This window comes from Anticarsia gemmatalis, chromosome Z (genome assembly GCF_050436995.1).
Source record: "Anticarsia gemmatalis isolate Benzon Research Colony breed Stoneville strain chromosome Z, ilAntGemm2 primary, whole genome shotgun sequence".
Lineage (NCBI taxonomy): Eukaryota > Metazoa > Arthropoda > Insecta > Lepidoptera > Erebidae > Anticarsia > Anticarsia gemmatalis.
In genome coordinates this window covers 15,319,517-15,338,022 of record NC_134776.1, presented here as the reverse complement: position 1 = coordinate 15,338,022, position 18,506 = coordinate 15,319,517, and the positions used below count along the sequence as shown (strand labels likewise).

The 18,506-nt window shown below is 35.2% G+C and overlaps 1 protein-coding gene across 2 annotated transcripts in view; it reads left to right on the top strand.

Moving 5' to 3' along the window:
* Positions 1-18,506, top strand: part of LOC142986315 (frequenin-2) — a 222,229-nt gene that overhangs the window by 95,992 nt on the left and 107,731 nt on the right. The window contains exons 2-3 of one of the 2 annotated variants that reach the window (XM_076134761.1): positions 1,271-1,397; positions 2,166-2,343. In XM_076134761.1, the coding sequence (XP_075990876.1) occupies positions 2,280-2,343 (64 nt within the window). In that variant the 5' untranslated portion in view covers positions 1,271-1,397; positions 2,166-2,279. The remainder of the gene's footprint in view (positions 1-1,270; positions 1,398-2,165; positions 2,344-18,506) is intronic. The other variant, XM_076134762.1, reaches the window with a different exon arrangement.

Genomic DNA, 18,506 nt, shown 5'->3' with positions numbered 1-18,506 from the left:
CTTTAACGTTTTAAGAACTTGTAAAGTATCTGCCGGTAAACGCGGCTGTAATTTGTTCGATTTTGTTGATAAATATTATCCAAGTCTATTTTCTCCCGATAAAGACGATCTACAATAATTCACTTCGACATTTGATTAATATTGTTTGACATTGTCGCTTAAGGATATCGATCGAAGCCACTTAAGAACGTTGCTACGTATTTGATATACTTGATGTTAATTGTTGATTGCCGTCAAAATTGAGCAAGTTGGCATTTGATTGTACCGACAAGATAACGGCTTTATTCGCCAAAAGTGGCTTAACTAAGGCTTTGTCGTATTTGAAATTGTAGCAGTTGTGCACTAGTTAAGACAGTTCGATGTTTTAGGTGAATTTCGATGCAAACCAAGTGCTGTGTCGATAACACAGTTCACTAGTTTAATTAACTATTGTTGCCTTCAACTATGTAGTACAAATAATTACTATCTAGTAAATGTATACAAAAGTCAAAACAATCGAAAACATTACTTAGAGTTCGTGTCACAAAATATAGACCTCGTTTGAATCTCAATTACATAAAAACGTGAGCCTATAAATTGTGTTCAGAAGTAATAAATTATGTACATTGATAAAGTGAACGTGGATAATGTAGGCAGAGTAATTTGTTTATTGTTCAATGTTCATATGAACGGTAAAAGCAGTGCACATCAGTTAACAACAGAATAAACGTAAAGTAATCAGTGGATACACATGGCGTGTGCTGAAATACAGTTGTGAGCAAATTACTTGCAGCGTTATGGGTTTTCCTTCCTTTCGTGCACACAATGGCAACCTGTAGCCGACATGCAACCGCTTTACATGAATCTAAAAATATCCATAATTTACCAGGGTCGAAACAAAGCACATACCGCGAAACTTTCCAACTACACTTACACAACACTACTTTTGCTAAAATAAAATGCATCTCGAAAACATTTCGCCCACACGCTACGGACGAAATTGTGTTCCCGCACTTTTGAAACACGTTCCATGATATTAAAAGTTTAAAATACTTGCATGAAGTAAACACAACGCACACAATCACAAATTCTTCATCCATAAATCATGTTGTTGAAAACAGTGTTAAAATAGAAGGATTGTTACCTACGGCGCAAACTTTTAAGTAATAGAGTTAGCCGTGAAAAGTTTTGCTTCGAGCGTTAATGAAAAAGCGAAAATGCTCTGCGAATATTTACACTTTGTAAATATAAACCATTTATAGTAAAGAGGGTATTTTCTCGCTCGTTTCAGATTCGGAAAACTTCAAATCAGTGTAACAGTGACAAACAAATATAGTAGTGCTTACTCCCGTAGTGTGATGGCGTGTGAGTGTCCTCCATTTTCCCGGAGGATAGACACAAAACAATTACACTAAAAGGTAATAAAAACTGAAGAACGGTGTATTTTTATTCTAATGTTTTCAATAGAATGAACGCAAGGGACTCATTTATTATGTTCCCGGACAGAAATTAATTTCTCGATTCTTAGTTAGTGAGAAACGTTCTTTTATCTTGCGTTATGAATTAGAATGATGGAAGAGAGGCTTGAATTTAATTTGCAAAAATGTTGTTCTATTGAACTAGACCGCATCATAACATTATCAGTGTAATAGTTGAGCTACTAGTGTAACGTGTTGTGTATTTGTTAGTAAGCTACAGGGAAACTATTGGCAATAACCTCAATAATCACAGAATCACGTTTAATTAATGACACACATGTTCCGCGGGCACTGCGCGCACGTGCTGAGTCCTAAACGCTACTACATTACATACCGTATTATAAGAACACAAGAACGCTTGATTTATCACCATCTTATAAATGGCTTGTTTTCGCCGAAGATACGCCAAAATAAGTATTTCGTTTACGTCTCGCCGCCGTTCGCTACTCACCCTACAATATTCAGGAGAAGGAAAACAGCTATAATTTATACAGAGTGAGACGGAAATATCGAATTTGTAGTATTAGATAAAGAGAGGGAGAAACGCAAGGGACCTTGTTGACGCAGCTTCGTACAAATTGTGACACTACGTGACCATATTATGTGTAATAAAATGTATATATCTCATGTCCTAGGACTATTTGTCTATTAATATTCATCGGATGACGTGTGTTAATCTGTGTTCTAATGTTGTCAATCTGTCCGCAGGTGGAGTGACGCTTGGGAGGTCGAATAATATGTAACACGTCACAGCGCTGTGACGATCACAGACGTTACACTTAGTGTGAGTGACAACCCGTGTCTTAGAGCCCAGAAGCGAAGATGGGTAAGAAGAACTCAAAACTCAAACAAGACACAATCGATAGACTGACAAGCGCTACTTACTGTAAGTACCTACCGTTACATTCTGAAAAATGCTTGACAAATCTTATTTAAATAACCGTCCTCTCGGGTTCGAGTGCTCAGGAGAGGAAAGTGCCAATCTCAGCGGGAAGCTAGTCGATACTGAGTTACAAACGTACCGATGTCGATACAGGAGGCACAATAGTGTAGTATCGGGAGGAAAGCGTGTAGACTTTACAGTTGAATACTTTGCCGTGTGCCTTATCATAGAAACACGCGTCCGGACGGGTCAGGCGCGCGGCAGATTTCAAGAAACCGCTACAATTTATGTGTATTACGTTATGCATCTGACATATAATAGGATATTGCTAGTAGTTAGGTTTGGAAACATAAATTACTCATCTCATCGTACGCAGTTCATACTATTGTTCACATAAAGTCTCCCTCATTTTAAAACCAACTTACAAAAGTGTTACTATTAAGTTGTAACATTGTTCGACACAATAAATTATGGTTTCGGCATTTACCGGACCAGCTAGGCCGGTAAATATTACAAAACAACGCTCTTTCACCGCACAATTATTGGCAATACAGCATATAATTAATCCAGTGTCAATAATGATCGTGTTTGTGCAATAAATTTCATTCGATTCGTGCACTTATTAGTTACATCATTTGGTAAATTTTTATGATAATCCAGCGGACTTGCCCGACTTTGTCCAGATATAGCACAATTTTATCCCGTCGATTCCATTCTTATGGGAATTTTGATCCCATTGATCCTCCCATACAAACCTTGTACCGACAGTTACAAACATACTACTACTAAAAAATATCCAATTTAGTCAAGTTGTTCAAAAGTTATGTAGTACATTCATTTCAGTAACTCATTTTTGTATATAAAGATAAATTCTAGTAAGATAACTATTCTTTTGCGGCCGTTCGAAATAATCCGCTACTTTTCACCCCCGATTACGCCAGTACTTTTGTTTGAAAAGGTCAGTAATTAGTACTTTTATTCGATCTGAAAGCAAAAAGGTCGTTTCCCGAGTTGCATTCTCTAATTAAAATTTCAAAAACCATTGCAGTGGCTATTCTTGCGAACGGAACAAGCAAAGATACTTTCGCATAATTATAAATAGGATTAACTGAGACGATAAGTTGTTTAAACTAAGATTGTATTTTATCTTGACTAACGACTGTCTTTAAAAGTTGTTTAGATTTAGCATTAATGAAGAACAAAGCTAGCTTTCATCTGCAACTAGGCCTTTAGTGCGATTTTCTACTGCCAAGTATTGAAAGTTTGACATTTAAATGAACTGCCAAAATGGTTCCTACGACGTCCGATAGAGGCGCTGCTGATCAGTTTTTCATCAAAATTTCTCGATGACTAGTCGGTTGCCGAATGTCGATAGTGGTAGTTCTATAAAATCGTCTCTAATCTAAAGTCACTAAAATATATTTTGCAATTTTTCATTTATTCTATATGCAAACGTTGCTATATAGATGCTGTCAGTATATCAATTCTGTAGCCCCCGTAGTTTAACATGTGCGTGGATTTGTCAGTTTGCCGAATAGTTTCTCCTGTCAATCATAGAATAACCCCAATTTCGAACTGATACAGCTATGTGGATATCAAAATAATCTGACTTGGCTTATGATACGAGCCTAGTTTTAATACATACAAACATAAAATCACGCCATTTCCCCATAGGGGTAGGATACCCTACTTGCTACGATCCCTGAAAACTTCCTTTGCTTCATTCACTTCTGGACATCTTGTCATCCACGGCTGCCACCTACAAATTTTAATATATAATTCCTATGTATAAAACCTTTAATCCAATGATTATTTAATAATCGGTAGTTTCAGCTTAACTAACCAAGCGACAAACGATAAATCGATATGTTTCATACCTTGACAGTACTTTCTTCGCATTAGGTCTATGTGGACGAACAAAATACATATATAGTGCATATTAGTATTGATAGGTGCTATATATCCCACATTGTTACCTTTCACGTCATTGACGACTCAGTATTTTACGTCGCCGGCAGACTATAGTGTTTGCGGTTTGGCTCGCGTGGGATTTTGGCTCCTCTTACGTCACGTCACTGGGTTACCAGTATATACGTTGCTATAGTCAATAAGTCCAACTTCCAACTTTTATTTAGTCTGTTGGGAGTGAAAGTTTAAGAAAAATATATATTTTAGTTATAGCTGCTGGTTATGGGTAGGCGGAATGAGGGATTTCTTTTCCAGAATTCGAGATGTTTCCGAGAAATGACTCGATAATTTTTAGGTGTGAAATAAGATAACTTAAAGACCTTTTTTAAAACATTTTAGGAATACAATATTGCCATTTTAATTCACTACGAAGACTGCCGTACATTAAGCTTCAAGCTAAATTTTCTGCATTAGAAAATACTTGTGTAATCTATATACAACAAAAAATGTACAAATACTAATCACAAAGCTAAGCTAAAACACAAACTAGACAGAGCCCACTGAGTTTTTCATTTGTAAAGAAGCCTGCGTCTGAAACATGTAACATTGGAGGAAAAAACAAAATAATTTTGCATAATCTCTTAGAAATGAACCTTCTCATTCAGGCGGTAATCAAGTTCAAATCCTCTATTACTTATGCAAACGGGGCAGTGGGCCGCAAAAAGCAGTTTAAAGCTATACGGTGGAACAGCAGCGCTTTGCAATATTCCCGAAGCGTGCATTCCAGCAGTGTCAGATTGTAGTTAAGATTTTCATACATTTTTTAACTTTTAATAAAGTTTTGTTTCGCTCCGCAAAGTACGAAAAATTACGTAATATTCTTTCGAAATAAGACCGAAATTTTACCCCAAAGTTATTTTTTGTTATTATTTTGCAAGTAGAAAGTAGTAATAACTAAAATCGTAATACTTAGTACTAAAAATAAACAACAATAAGAGTGCGATAAAATACTGCGCATTTAACCGTAGGATTTGGGAGTAGCGTCGACTGAGCAGCATTCAATCGGTGAAAAAAAGCTCCAATCTAATACGGCTTACCACATCTCGTTGTATTACGCATATTTTCAGGAATGCAAACATTGCGTGAGGGCTGAAGCGAGTGAATACCAACGCGTTGTACATGTATGTATTATAAGCTATACAAATAGGCGTCTCCCGGTTGATAATCAGCGGCAAAAATCTTCAAAAATCATTATCATATTTGAGCTAATTTAAACATAAGCTCAGTTAAATATACATAGAATAATACCTTGGTCTAATTTTAAAAACTCGAGAGTAACTTCATTGCAAACGGAGGAACGTAACTGAGGTTCTATTTTATAATATATCGATGAATAATAGATAATTGTAAATCGACATTTCGCTTCGTTGGTCTTACTAAACTGCTTTCCAAAACGTTGGGCAAAGTATAATTGAGTTTTTATCCAGACATTTTGAGAAACAGCGGCGTGATTGAAACTGTGCCAGTAACGACAATAGACCGGCCCTAGTATATGGGTTAACTTATTACATATGACCTACGTATAGAGTTCACCTCTATCTCACTTTGCGGGTAAAAAATACATAGGGAGTCTATTGAAAGCAATCTTTGTCATTTTTTATCAATTAGAATTTGATAGAGGCGCATTTAAGTTGACCTATTTAAGTGATCAGTGAAAGCAACCTTTGTTTTGAACGCTAAATAGATGGGCGACATTAATAAGGTACATTAAAAGTATTTTAAAACCATCTTAATCAGACAATTTTGACATTAGTTTTCACTAACCGGACAAAAGAAAGAAGAGAACAATTAATATAGAAATAAAACTACCTGCAAGAACTGCGGCTGTTTTATTTCGAGCAGGTGAACTGCGCATTTAGCTTCATCGAATAAAGCCGGTCCCTATCCTTGCAAAGTGGCCCTCATAAGTGAAAATCGATTCATCAGTGGGTCGCCGTGCGAGTTGTAATTAAACGTTCCCTAGAACAATGTCGGTTTTGGGATGACTCCTGAACAAGCGTGCGCAAAGCGTCTGTATAAAAGGCCTTTATTAATTGTTTTGGTGCCCGAATTTCTGTGAGTTATGGAATTGTGAGTGACACACATACCTATGTGTACTTAGTTAATGGCTTTTCCAGGTACTGGCTCCAGAACTCAGTAATTAGGAACTCGTGTAGATAGACGATTTGAATAACAAAAGCGTATAACTAAAATCAGTTCACACAGGTTTTAAGGCTTTCATAAAACAGTTATTACAAACCCTAAAACACGTAGTACAAAAAGTAACTTCCCCGCGACTGAAGTACAACAATTTTTATACGAAACTTTTTTATCGGCTTAAAACGATTGATTCAACAATAAACGAAGTAGAAAGTTTTACACATAACATAAGGAAAACGGCTTAGCATTTAAACCTTGAAAGATTATAAATACGATTTTCTATTTATATCGCGTGTAAAAATAACCGTGGGTTCATATTGGTAGGGGTGGAAACTGTAATATTGTTGTGTAAATGTGTATTAATGGAGAAGTGAAGTGAATGCGACATTGGGTCATGAATCATGGTGGTAAAGGCTATGTAAAGGTTGCGTGCGTCTGAGCCATGATGCCACGCCCGCGCCTCGCGCCTTCTGTCTGTCGTAACTTCGTAATCACTGTACGAATTATCGTTAAGACACTCCGGGTCAAGGCGGCCTTAATCTTCGAATAGATTAAAACGAAATAGCGCCCTTTTTCTAACTACCTTCAGGTACAATAGTGGCTTATTATAGAGATCGTACACCATTGTGTGATGAAGAATCACTTAAAAGCATAAGTTATTTATTTCCAAAGTACCTTAAACATTTTCATACATTATTTTTAAACGTGATAACCGAGTGGTTTAAGTTGGCACCTCCCACGCAAGTGGTCGCAGGTTCGAATCCGAGGCAACACACCAATGACTTTTCGAAGTTATGTGTGTATTAGAAATAATTATCACGTGCTCCAACGGTGAAGGAAAACATCGTGAAGAAACCTTGCATACCTAAAATTTGTTTAATACATTTATTGAGGGCATGCAAAGTCCCCAACCCGCACTTGGCCAGCGTGGTGGACTCAAGGCCTAACCCCTCCCCCTCGTTTGGGAGGAGACCCTTGCCCTGCAGTGGGACAGATATGGGTTATTAAAAAAAAAATTTAAACGTAATCCTAAATAAAATCATAATTAAATGATTACAATTTACCTACGAAGAGGAGTGCATCACGCAACGATGTAATAAGTACCTACTTAACCTCTAAGATGAGCGGTCAATATCAGCACAAAAGGGACGTAACTCAAAAACTTTAATATTAAGCCTTTATAGAGCATAGTAAATGTTTTTCCAACGACTTTTTTAGTATGTCTACAGTTAGTTTTACAAGCCCTGAAGGTCGGCGGGAACATTATTTACAACAAATGCTCTTATTTTCAGATTTTTGTATGAATCTATGAAAGTTATTTTATACTGCAGATTCTTCTGCCCTTCAAAAGGTTAGATTATTATGATATCGTAATATAAACCATTGTATTAACTGGACACGTATCACATCGGGGCAGCGGCTGTCTTGAAAAAAGGTCAGGTGCATAGTACTCCTAACCGGCGGTCCTGTGTGACAACACGTATGGATGTTAATTATAAAAGGGAAGTTTACAAGGATTGTACCAAGTGACGTTCTTTGGTATCTGCCTTAGATTTGTTTGAGTATTAAATATACCATAACTCGATTAAAACGCGTGTAGGAATGCTTTGCGTGAAGGAATTTACTATTTATGATAGCACTTTTGCGTATGCACAGAGAATTTCGGATAATGTCATAGAAAAGGTTAACATCATTAGACATCATAACAACTGTCATTGTTAATATTCGCTATTACGATTACTTATCTTGTTAAAAGCTTAGTTAAAGTATCAAAAAATTATAAGTATTACACCGTATTACAGACCTTCAAAATGTAGGTATAACAATTGTGTCTAGTTTATCTAACAACTTAGGTAGCAATTAATGTAATTGCTTAAATATGTAAGTAGGGCGACGCACCCCACGATCGAAACTCTCAACGAATCACGGAGTGCTTTAATAACTAGACAAATGTTAATCACTGACTAATATTAACTAATAAACTAGTTATGCCAAAGACGCTAATTGAAGTTTATTTCTCTATAAATAATGGCGTTAAGTCAGTAGTAGCCGGATCTTAGCTGTGTAGTAATTGCGGAGTTTTCCCAAATAAGTGGCGAACTTAGCTTTATGGCGAAGTTAAGTGAGGAAGTTTGTCGACGGCGCCGGCCCGGCTGCGCCCACCCGCCCCCCGCGGTCACTCGCACACACATACACACACAACCGACTAAACTTCTAACACAAAAAATTACACAACAATTAACCAACCACAATAAAACAAACAATAGTTACACTCACACAAATAATTCATAATAACAAATTAAACGACCAAATTTCAAACAAAAAACAGTCGTGAAAGTTTCCCTCGGTGTCCCCTGGGAAGTTTTCTTACTCGACTCAACAATTATACAGTCAAATAGTTAGGAACTGCGTTGCAAAATAAGTGAAGGAATTCTTTGAAAACTTCAACCAACTTCCGCGAGCGTCCCATCGTCGGAGCGATGATTATACCCAACTTAGATTGTAGATTAAGGAAAATAGCAAATAATTAAGGGGTAAAACTTGAATAGATCGTTCAACTATGTCAGATTTAATCCGAGATACACATCTATAGCGAGCTTTAATGTAAATTTATCATTTATCACGAAGACAAATGCTAATCAGTGCAAGGGCGTTTAGTAATTTGTGTCACTTGGTCACAACTCACAACACAGTGGGTTTCTCGTCACAAAGGCGGGCTGTAACGTGCGAAGGGTTGCAAAGGTCGGCAAGGCCACGGCTCGCGTGCCTGCGGCCACTTTCACTGGCTAGGTGTCGGCATCCGCCATTCCTGACACCAGGCGCAACTTTGCGACGAATGTCGACAATTATTCTGTATGAAATGTTTCACACAATTCACTTGTATTATCTCGTAGCTTCATTTGTTAAATTAAATTCATATTTCAATTTGTATCAGCTTATTTATGAAATGTATCTTCTGCTCGGAATGATATTTTAATTTTCGTAATAATTTGTTGGATTACGAACATTGGGTTTCTTATTTGTAACATTAATTTATTCACTGTTCACCCGTGGTTGGTGATGTCAGAATGTAATTACTCGAAGGCATTAACAACTTTTAATTGCAAATGTTTGTTCTGAAATACAAAAGAATGACAAAGTAATTATTTTCATGATCGCCGATGTTATTATCAGTAGCGGGAAATATCATTAAAATTTCCGTAATTATTTTGGTTGAAGTTTGATTGTGTGGATAGCAACACTGATAAGAATTAAAAAAACAAATTCCTAACTCGATCAAAACTCACAACAAATGCAAATAAGAGCTGTACATTTGCAGAAATTATTAAAAAGGATTAATATAAACGTCAGTCTTGCATTGATCCTGCAATTTCCAAGATATAATAAAAATGAGTACCTTGAGACTTGAGAGGCACTACAAGGAACTTAAGAGGTTCTTATAGTTTGATAAACAATCTTCTTGAGAGGTATTCTTGGGTTAGGCATTTGGTGGGCTTCCTTTTCATTCCGTGAACTTAAACGGAGTATTAGATGCGCTTTATAGTTGAAATAGCGTACAATAATTTATAGAGATGAAAAGAGTTTATCTGATCTTTAAGTCAGATTGCTTTTGAGTTTTGAATAGATATAATGCACTGGATTAAATTGGTTTAAAGTCTGTCTTATTTCAAAAGAAATAAAAGTATTTGCAAAATTTTTCTATGGCGGGACAGAAATTAAAAAACAATATTTTACTGCTGTAGAGCGCTGAATTCTAACAAAATATATTAAAAAAAGTTTCTTGTACTAGGTACCGCGGAACAGTAAATTATCGCAGGCTTCTAGCTAAAACTGGCGTAACCTACAATTTAAATTACTGGTGATCGCTGCAAATTAGTGTCATTATCCACTATATTACAATCTAATGAATATTTCATACAATTTGCAGGAAAAGGGGAAAAATGGTTCAATTAAAGTAGTCGTCACTTATAAGGTAATAAGGCGTAGGTTTGAAATACGTTGACGTACCGAGAAAGTACTTAGTATAATTTCTTACTATGCCGTAATTACTGAAAGGGATTGTTAAAGAAATAAGGGTATTATTACAGTGCCAATACTGCGGGACTTTAAACACTTTCTTTTTAATCATGTAAATGCAACTGGCGGTATTCGCGTTATAAAAAGTATGGTGGTATTTTTATTTTTAAATTCATTCCAGCCAGTTAGTTTTGTACCGATATTTATTGTCTTTGTAAAGTGTTATAATATGTGCATTTTTTCAATTTAAATGTAAAACTATTTTCTATTAATTGGCGTTTGGTAATCTCTGTTCTATAAGAACGAATAAAACGGAAATTAATCTTTCTTATAAATATCTGAGTTTTCGTCTGTTACTTACGTCCCCTATATTTATATTATCTTCAATAATCTCCATATAATATAACTCAAGAGCCAGCCGTGAAGAGCTAGCGTATTGTTTCAATTTACTTGAAGGACAATTTCTAGTTTGAAACATCAACACTGGGTGTCTGAGGCTGTCTGTTAATCCTGTACCATGTTGTGTAGTTATCGATTCAGCTGAAACACTGTGGGTTTATTAAATCGGTTACAATACATCGTCGACGGTACCACAATAGAAGCAATTTCCTCGCAGTTCTGCCTCCATAATAACTTCTATTTTAAATGATGGACAGTGGAACCTTTAGCGTGATTCTCTATAGACGGTACTATCGTGTATCGAGAATTTGACATTTAACATGAGCTGCGAAAATAGTTCCGTAGGCAAGAGGCGCTGATCAGATTTTCATACAATTTCTCTATAGCTAGACGATTGTCGATAGTGGTAGAGAATCACGCTACTTGTCTAAACCTATAATAAATCAAATTATTATTCATACATACATAAATGCTCGCCTTTTTCAAATTCAGAAAAGCAGGAACCAAAGAACTCCGCTTGCTACGATCCCTACAAACTTCCTTTAATTCTGTCAAATCCGTAAATCTTGTCATACAGGACCACCGTTTACTTGTACTAAGCACTTTATTTTTTTAATTAGTTCAGGTTATGTTAAATAATGTTTAATTACTCTGCATCTACCACTAGTCTTGAAAGCCTTATGAAAAGATCTAGCAAGAAACTCACGATTACGTTTTTCAATCGCCAATGATCATCAATTATTTGAGACAATCATTGATCATATGATCAAAAGCACCAATTTGATAGCATTTCTGTTCTCTCACAATAGCAGTCAGTTCGACTGTGAATTACACGCCACTTAAACTGTTAGTTCATATGGGATTTCCGTTTGAAATCCTAGCCATAGTCACTATTACGTTAGGTTTTACTGGTGTATGATATCATAGTCATATACGCGGAAAGTTTTTAATTTGCAAGTGTCGTACAAACAAAAAAAAATACAAATAAGGAAAGACTGCACAACATTTTATTGTACAGAATTTTAAATTATTGTTTGGGTATAATTGACTAGTAGTAAAAACGAGTCTATAGACAATTTTAAAAATTTCAAGATCAGTTTCGCAGTTAATTGACTAAAATATATGTATGTCAGATGATATAATTAATCTTAAAGATACAGTTACAGCAACGTATGAAAAATCCGCTCGGAATACCACCTGTTAAACTACATGATACTTTTTAGACCAGTGCTACGATTCGAAAAGGCGATTATTAAAAAAAACAGTGGGTTATGCATTTCTTTCTTCCTCTTTTAGAATAACAACGATTCAACGTTCAAAACTATGTCATAGTTTACGGCGGACTGTCAAATTAGCGTTGCGTGTTTAACTTGTTAGTCAATTATGACTCCGTTAATGCTTTAAAGACCGATTTCACCAACTTAACAGTTACATAACTAGGTCACCTCCACGTCGAAAGAAAAACATCACATAAACATCTCCTTGAAAGACTAAGGTGCCTTTGAACTAAGGATCTTTATAGATAGAGGATAAAAAATAAATTATTGATATCCATTATACATACAAACTTAAAATAAATAAAGCCAGACTCAATAACAAGCTATGTTTTCTATAAAAATAATGGCCGAATTTGAAAAATCTGTGGTCTTCAATATAGATAAATTGTATGCTCCCATATTCTCGCCTCGGGCTATTTTCTGGTTGGCAATAATCCACGAGCCTGTAACAAAGAATGATAACCTATTTTGAATGGGTTTTACATTGTCCATTCTTTCTTGTCACTTTAAACTATTGTGCGGACAAAAGGAACGGCTCATATAAAAGGCCACTAAAGATTTCTGCATACTCTCTACCTTCATATACTCGCTCACTAGCTCCGTATATAAATCTGGCTCCCAACAGAACATTTATTTACTTGAAAGTTTAACTTCGAACATTTTATGAGGTGTTCAACTATAAAATGGTGTTAAAAATGCTATAGGTCCATAAATTGAACGTATATAATATATTATATCATAAATTCGGCGCTTTTACAATTGTTTGTAGATTTTAATGTATATTATATAAAAATAAAATTCCTCAAAAACAATTCTTGTTAATGACTATCCTGTAATTAATTTAGATTAAGAAGCTTTCGCAACGACTGCTGTTCCGTTCAAATATTGAGTTGAATTAGTTAGAAAAGCCCCGAAGGCGACAAGCGCCTGAATACTGAAATATTGGCCTTTGAAATCTGAGACAATACACAAGAGCCTATAATCGGCACTGTTGATCATCAAATCCGTTTCTACAACATAAAACCACGATAAATACTACGCTAGTCTCTCTACAAAGGTTTCTATGCACGTAACAACCTGTTCCGAACAGAATAACTAAACGCTAACATATTACACGTTATACATAAAATATTACCCAGCAAAGTAATTACAGATAGTAAGTATAATGTATAGATCCCAGTTTCTCTATCCACTAGTTCCTGAACGACTATAAAGCGACCGATATCGAATAAAGCTTCCATTAAAACGCAACCATTCATCGGAACTATGCACCCCGTTTTATAGTCGACACTTTATCCTTGCTTTATATTGTCAGTTCTCTCGATATATTGACAGATAGAACGATAGTTAACACGTGAACTAATGCTTTAATCCATGCATGAAATAGAAAATAATATAGCACCGATTAACCTCCTCTCGCTACCTAAAAATATCTCGTTCCCAAAACAGTTTGTACAACCACCTGCCCGTAAAATATCTACCGAAGTAATACGTGAAGGATGTAGGAATTTTATTCGCCGAGTAAAAGGTTAAATCCGGCAAAAAGTATTTTATTATAAACGTTTCTTACAACATTAATGTGATATATGTATGCCGACCGATGAATCTTTAAGGTCAGTTTGTTTCGATACAATATTTTAGGCATTGCAATATTTCAGCGTCGTTCATTTTGTAACAAACTAATATATTGCTCATAAATCCTGCGGACCAAAGAATATTGTCTGACGTATTTGCATAGTGCGACCTTTCATGTCACAGAATAGACGCATTTTAAAAATAATTACAATCTCTCGGTATCAATAGAGGCATGAGCTATAAATCTCATAAAGATATTTATCTAGTTTTGCGAAGGCCGTGACTCAATCTCTGTGCAAACTCCATGGATAAAACAAAGTTTACGATGTCTCCTCGCCCTAAAACATGGCCCTACCTCCTTACTATTCAACATAAAAGTTTTTTATGTCGATTCGTCTCGCCGTTTTCATAAGAATCGAGTTGATACAAGTCGCGAGAAAAATTGGTAGGTAGACAAATCTTGATATATGAAGCAGCGTTCGTACGCTTCGAGCCGGTTTCACGAGCTTTGCAAGCGGGATTAAAAAAGAAATGGGGCGTTTGGATCTGATCTTTCCCAGCGGTACACAAAAACAGGAGAGTGCTGTGAAATTTCACGAATTTCGAAAGATTTAAAGTTGAAAATAAAAGTACAATCAATCTCAACTGGACAGGTTACATGCGATAAATCAAGTGACCGAAAATAGAGAAGCTGTGATGTTTTGTACTTAGAGCTGTGTAGTGATACGTTTGAACACGTTGTTGCCTGTAACACGTTAAATTACGGACATCTGCGAACACTTGTACAATAGGATTTTACTTCAGAATCATGTTTCCGGGCCTATTTTTCACATTTGAGAGCTATTACTAGATTTTTTACATACTAAAGCTTTATAAGACTTTTGAGGTCGTCTATTCACTTCTTTTTATACATAAGACGTTCATATCTGCAAGAGCAAACATCGTACATTGCACGCTTTAAAGTGATATGAAATATGTGCTACTATTTCAGATCAAGATATTTTTAAATGAACCAGTATAATAATCTGCGGCTTCTAGTGACCAGACATACTAATAGATATTTAGCACATTCGGTTACTGACCTGGATTATTTAGGTCTTTTATCTAGGTGGACTAAATTGGTGGACTAATTGTTAATCTAGTATAGTGGTCACTAAGATATTCCAAGATCTCTAAGTCGGGAATAAACTTGTTCATTTCTATTAGGGAAACGGTTTTATTGCTGGAACTCGGCCACAGTCCTATGTTAGTATTCGATACTTAACGGCTAAATAAAACATTTCTACTGGACTTCTTTTTCTGACTTATTCTTAAAATAAGTATGAAGATAAAGAGAAATTTATTGCATAATGTTATAATTTGATTTTGTATCAACAGTTAAATCCATAGTGGATGTGCAATTTTATTAAAACTCAAAGCTAATCTTAATTAATATAAGGTTATTTAGCCCCGGTTACACTATTTCTAAATAAATATGCATAGGCTGGAATTTTGACAGTTTTTCCTATTCATTTGTTGTAACTTCATCTATCAAATAGGTTATCCGGCACTTAACCTAGCCGTGACACTGTAGTATCAAGTACTGCGTACTGATTCAGCAAGATTTTCAACTTTCTATAAAATCAAGCATTCCGCCACTTTTGTAATAACATTAAAACACTTACAATAAGTACCAAAGCATATAACTGCTAATTAAATGATTGTTTGAATAATCACCGCGATTTTTATCCCAAGAGAACAATTAAGTGGTGAAAATTCCGAATAGCGCTAGTCCTTATGTAATTATACGATGTTAATCGTTCATCGCAGGTTTAAAACAAACGAAATTATGTTAGTTTAGGGAAAATTATGCGGTTAATCCATTTAACAAAAAGGTTATATTACGTTTCATCAAAGTTTTATAGAAACTTCTTATTATAACCTACCACGAAGAATATCTTAAAAAAAGTATGTTTAAAAAAATTAACAATGTTCTAATTTCAAATCACCACGAGAACTCTTATTTCAAAATCTTGCTTCGGCAATTGCCATATTAAAAATATATCATTTGTGAAGCGCTTTAAAATGTATGAATATGAATTTATTCAAATTAGTGAACTTTTGCACGGGAATAATTAACTATGTCCACAAATATCATGAAGTCTGCTTTCATAAACGACTCATTAAGTAAATTGACATCGCTACATATAACTTTGAGCCATTCTTGATCGGTCACAGACCCCGCTTGTTGTAATTTGATATTCGACAACTGTCGAACTATTTTCTACTGTCAAAACAAAGTAATTCGACAACAGTCAAATCATAAAGTGTATGAAAACTTGATGAGCGCCTCTAGCGTCTGCCATGGGAACTATTTATGAAAGTGATTTTAAATGTCAAACTCTTGATACTCAATAGTACTAACAAGATGTAAAAGGGGCTGCGCTACTGAATTAATTAGCGGCTCTTTTATAAAATGGTGGTACCTAAATGACGTTACAAAATAGAATTTTTGACTAGGATCAAACAAGTGTTCAATCGACTACACTGTTATACATAGTTACAAATAGTATAGTCATTTTAAATTATGCAATATTAAAGCATTTAGGGTATACGTTAACAAACAAGACTTTATTTCTTTTGAGAACCGAGTCAAATACTCTATTGTGATTTGTATATTGTTTTCTATTCTTCAGATCCAGGCAAATTGACTGTACATTGACTGAATAGTATTGTATGTTATGATAGGTCCCTCGCATCTCGCGACAACTGGCTAAAAGGGTCGGCCCAGAATAAACGGGATCAGTGGATAAAGACCAACTTATTTATGTTATTTATACTGCTAGCCTTTTCTATTATCTGAGTTTGATTCAACACCTTTCCTTTTATATTACTTACAAAATCCTTTTTGGATACTGATACTGATAGACTGCTTCTACTGCTGGGATATAGCACTTTCCATGATTTCCATTATTTTCGATCTTTTGTCGTGCTTGTTCAATCTATTTTGTCTCTACCTACATAAGGTCATGGCTTCTTAAGCGAAACCGAATAACGCCACTTGGTATACCGTGAGTTTCTTGCTATCTCTTCTCAAAAGGCTGTGGTAGATTCAATAATTGTAACTACTATAATAAGTGTCAATATTTGGCCCAAATAAATAAATCATTTATTTGATTTTGGTTTTATTTGACTTTTACATCTTGTCATACAGAATCTAATTTGATTGATACTTATAACTTATGCCGGATTAAAAACACTTAAGTGTCAGTGCGACTTTAAATCAAGCGAGTGAAAATTAATATCTATTATACTAAAAATAAAAACATCCTTGAAAACCCAACGTCCTATATAACTTGAAAGGAGTTGTCAAATACGGGGAAATTTTGGCTGGAAGGAATCTTAGAAAAGTTTCAACTTTAAAATACTTGTAAGGTTCATTACCCCTGAAAACAATGTGCTATTTTTATCGGAAAATATCAAACGAGGGTAAAATATTACCGAGTCTTTCAAACCATTCGAGTAGAAGTTATTAAATAATGAAAATAGACCGGCTGACTGTTGTTTGTCCAAATAGTTACATACTTAGATATAATGCGAAAGCAATTATTACATAGGCAGAGTAATTAATTAGTTGGCTAGGGCAAATATTGACACAGAAAATACTCGATGGCTTTATATTCATTCGTGACAATATTAATTACTTCGCGATTTCTGATTACAATTTATCATTTTTATGAAAATTGCTACGAGAAGAAGAGAGGAGACAATCTGATGAATAATTATTTTTTCCTTGGCATTTTTATGGCATAAAAATGGCATAAATTATAATCTCTTCCTGTTTTTTGTTTCCGTCATTGATTTTGATCCATAGCTGGCATATACTTATGCATAATCATTAACTTAGTTAGATAAAACACTTACAATACTTCTCTAAAGGTATTCAAATAGAAAATTGGTTACTACGAGCTCGAAAAACGTTTACATAAGCACTAAGTCAACGGCTGTAAAACATGTTAAAGAAAATTGTTCTACGCAATGCTTTGCCAGCGTAATATAACTTGGAATCCTGATGATCTCGTAATACGATACAGGATCTTAGCTGACCACATCCTTCTGAAGGTGAATTATTAGTGCAAAGTTTCACGGCTACCCTTCCAAGCCGGCACGCCTAGTTAAGCCGCCCGTGGTCTTATCTTCGGTCGTTTCATTCGCCGACGCTCCTACCATTATCCAGTATTAGATTATAATCTTTATCATTACTGAGCTCAAAGTGACGTAACTTTATTATATTGTAAAAAGATCAGTTTTTAATTAAGCGGGATAATACTGGGCTTAGGCTGGGAGCACACCTTGGGATTGTTATTAGTTTGCTTGGGAAATTATTTGATGATTTAGAGTGTAGTGGTTGTTTCGAGCCGTTAAAATCAACCTATTTCTCTGTGTGTCGTGAATATTTGTAACTTTTATATGTATTTATCTCGAGTATGCATTTCATTTGTTGCCGTAATTGCGTAGTTCTCAACTGCACAGAAATTCTTATTCGAGTCTTTTAACATATATTTACGAATCGCTTTTTATTGCAGTTTCAGAATATTTCTGTCAAAAACTACTCCTGACATACTTTTGCTTAAAGAACTTTGTTTTCAACAACAAAGTACGGAATATTTTTAAATGTGACTCCACATATTTGCTTTGAAAACTTTCTTTACCAAGGCCAAAAGTTTTGAACTATGGAAATATAGGTGCTTGAGTTAATCAAGACTTGACTATCGGCTATACAGGCTATAGCATAAATACTGCTGAGCCTCA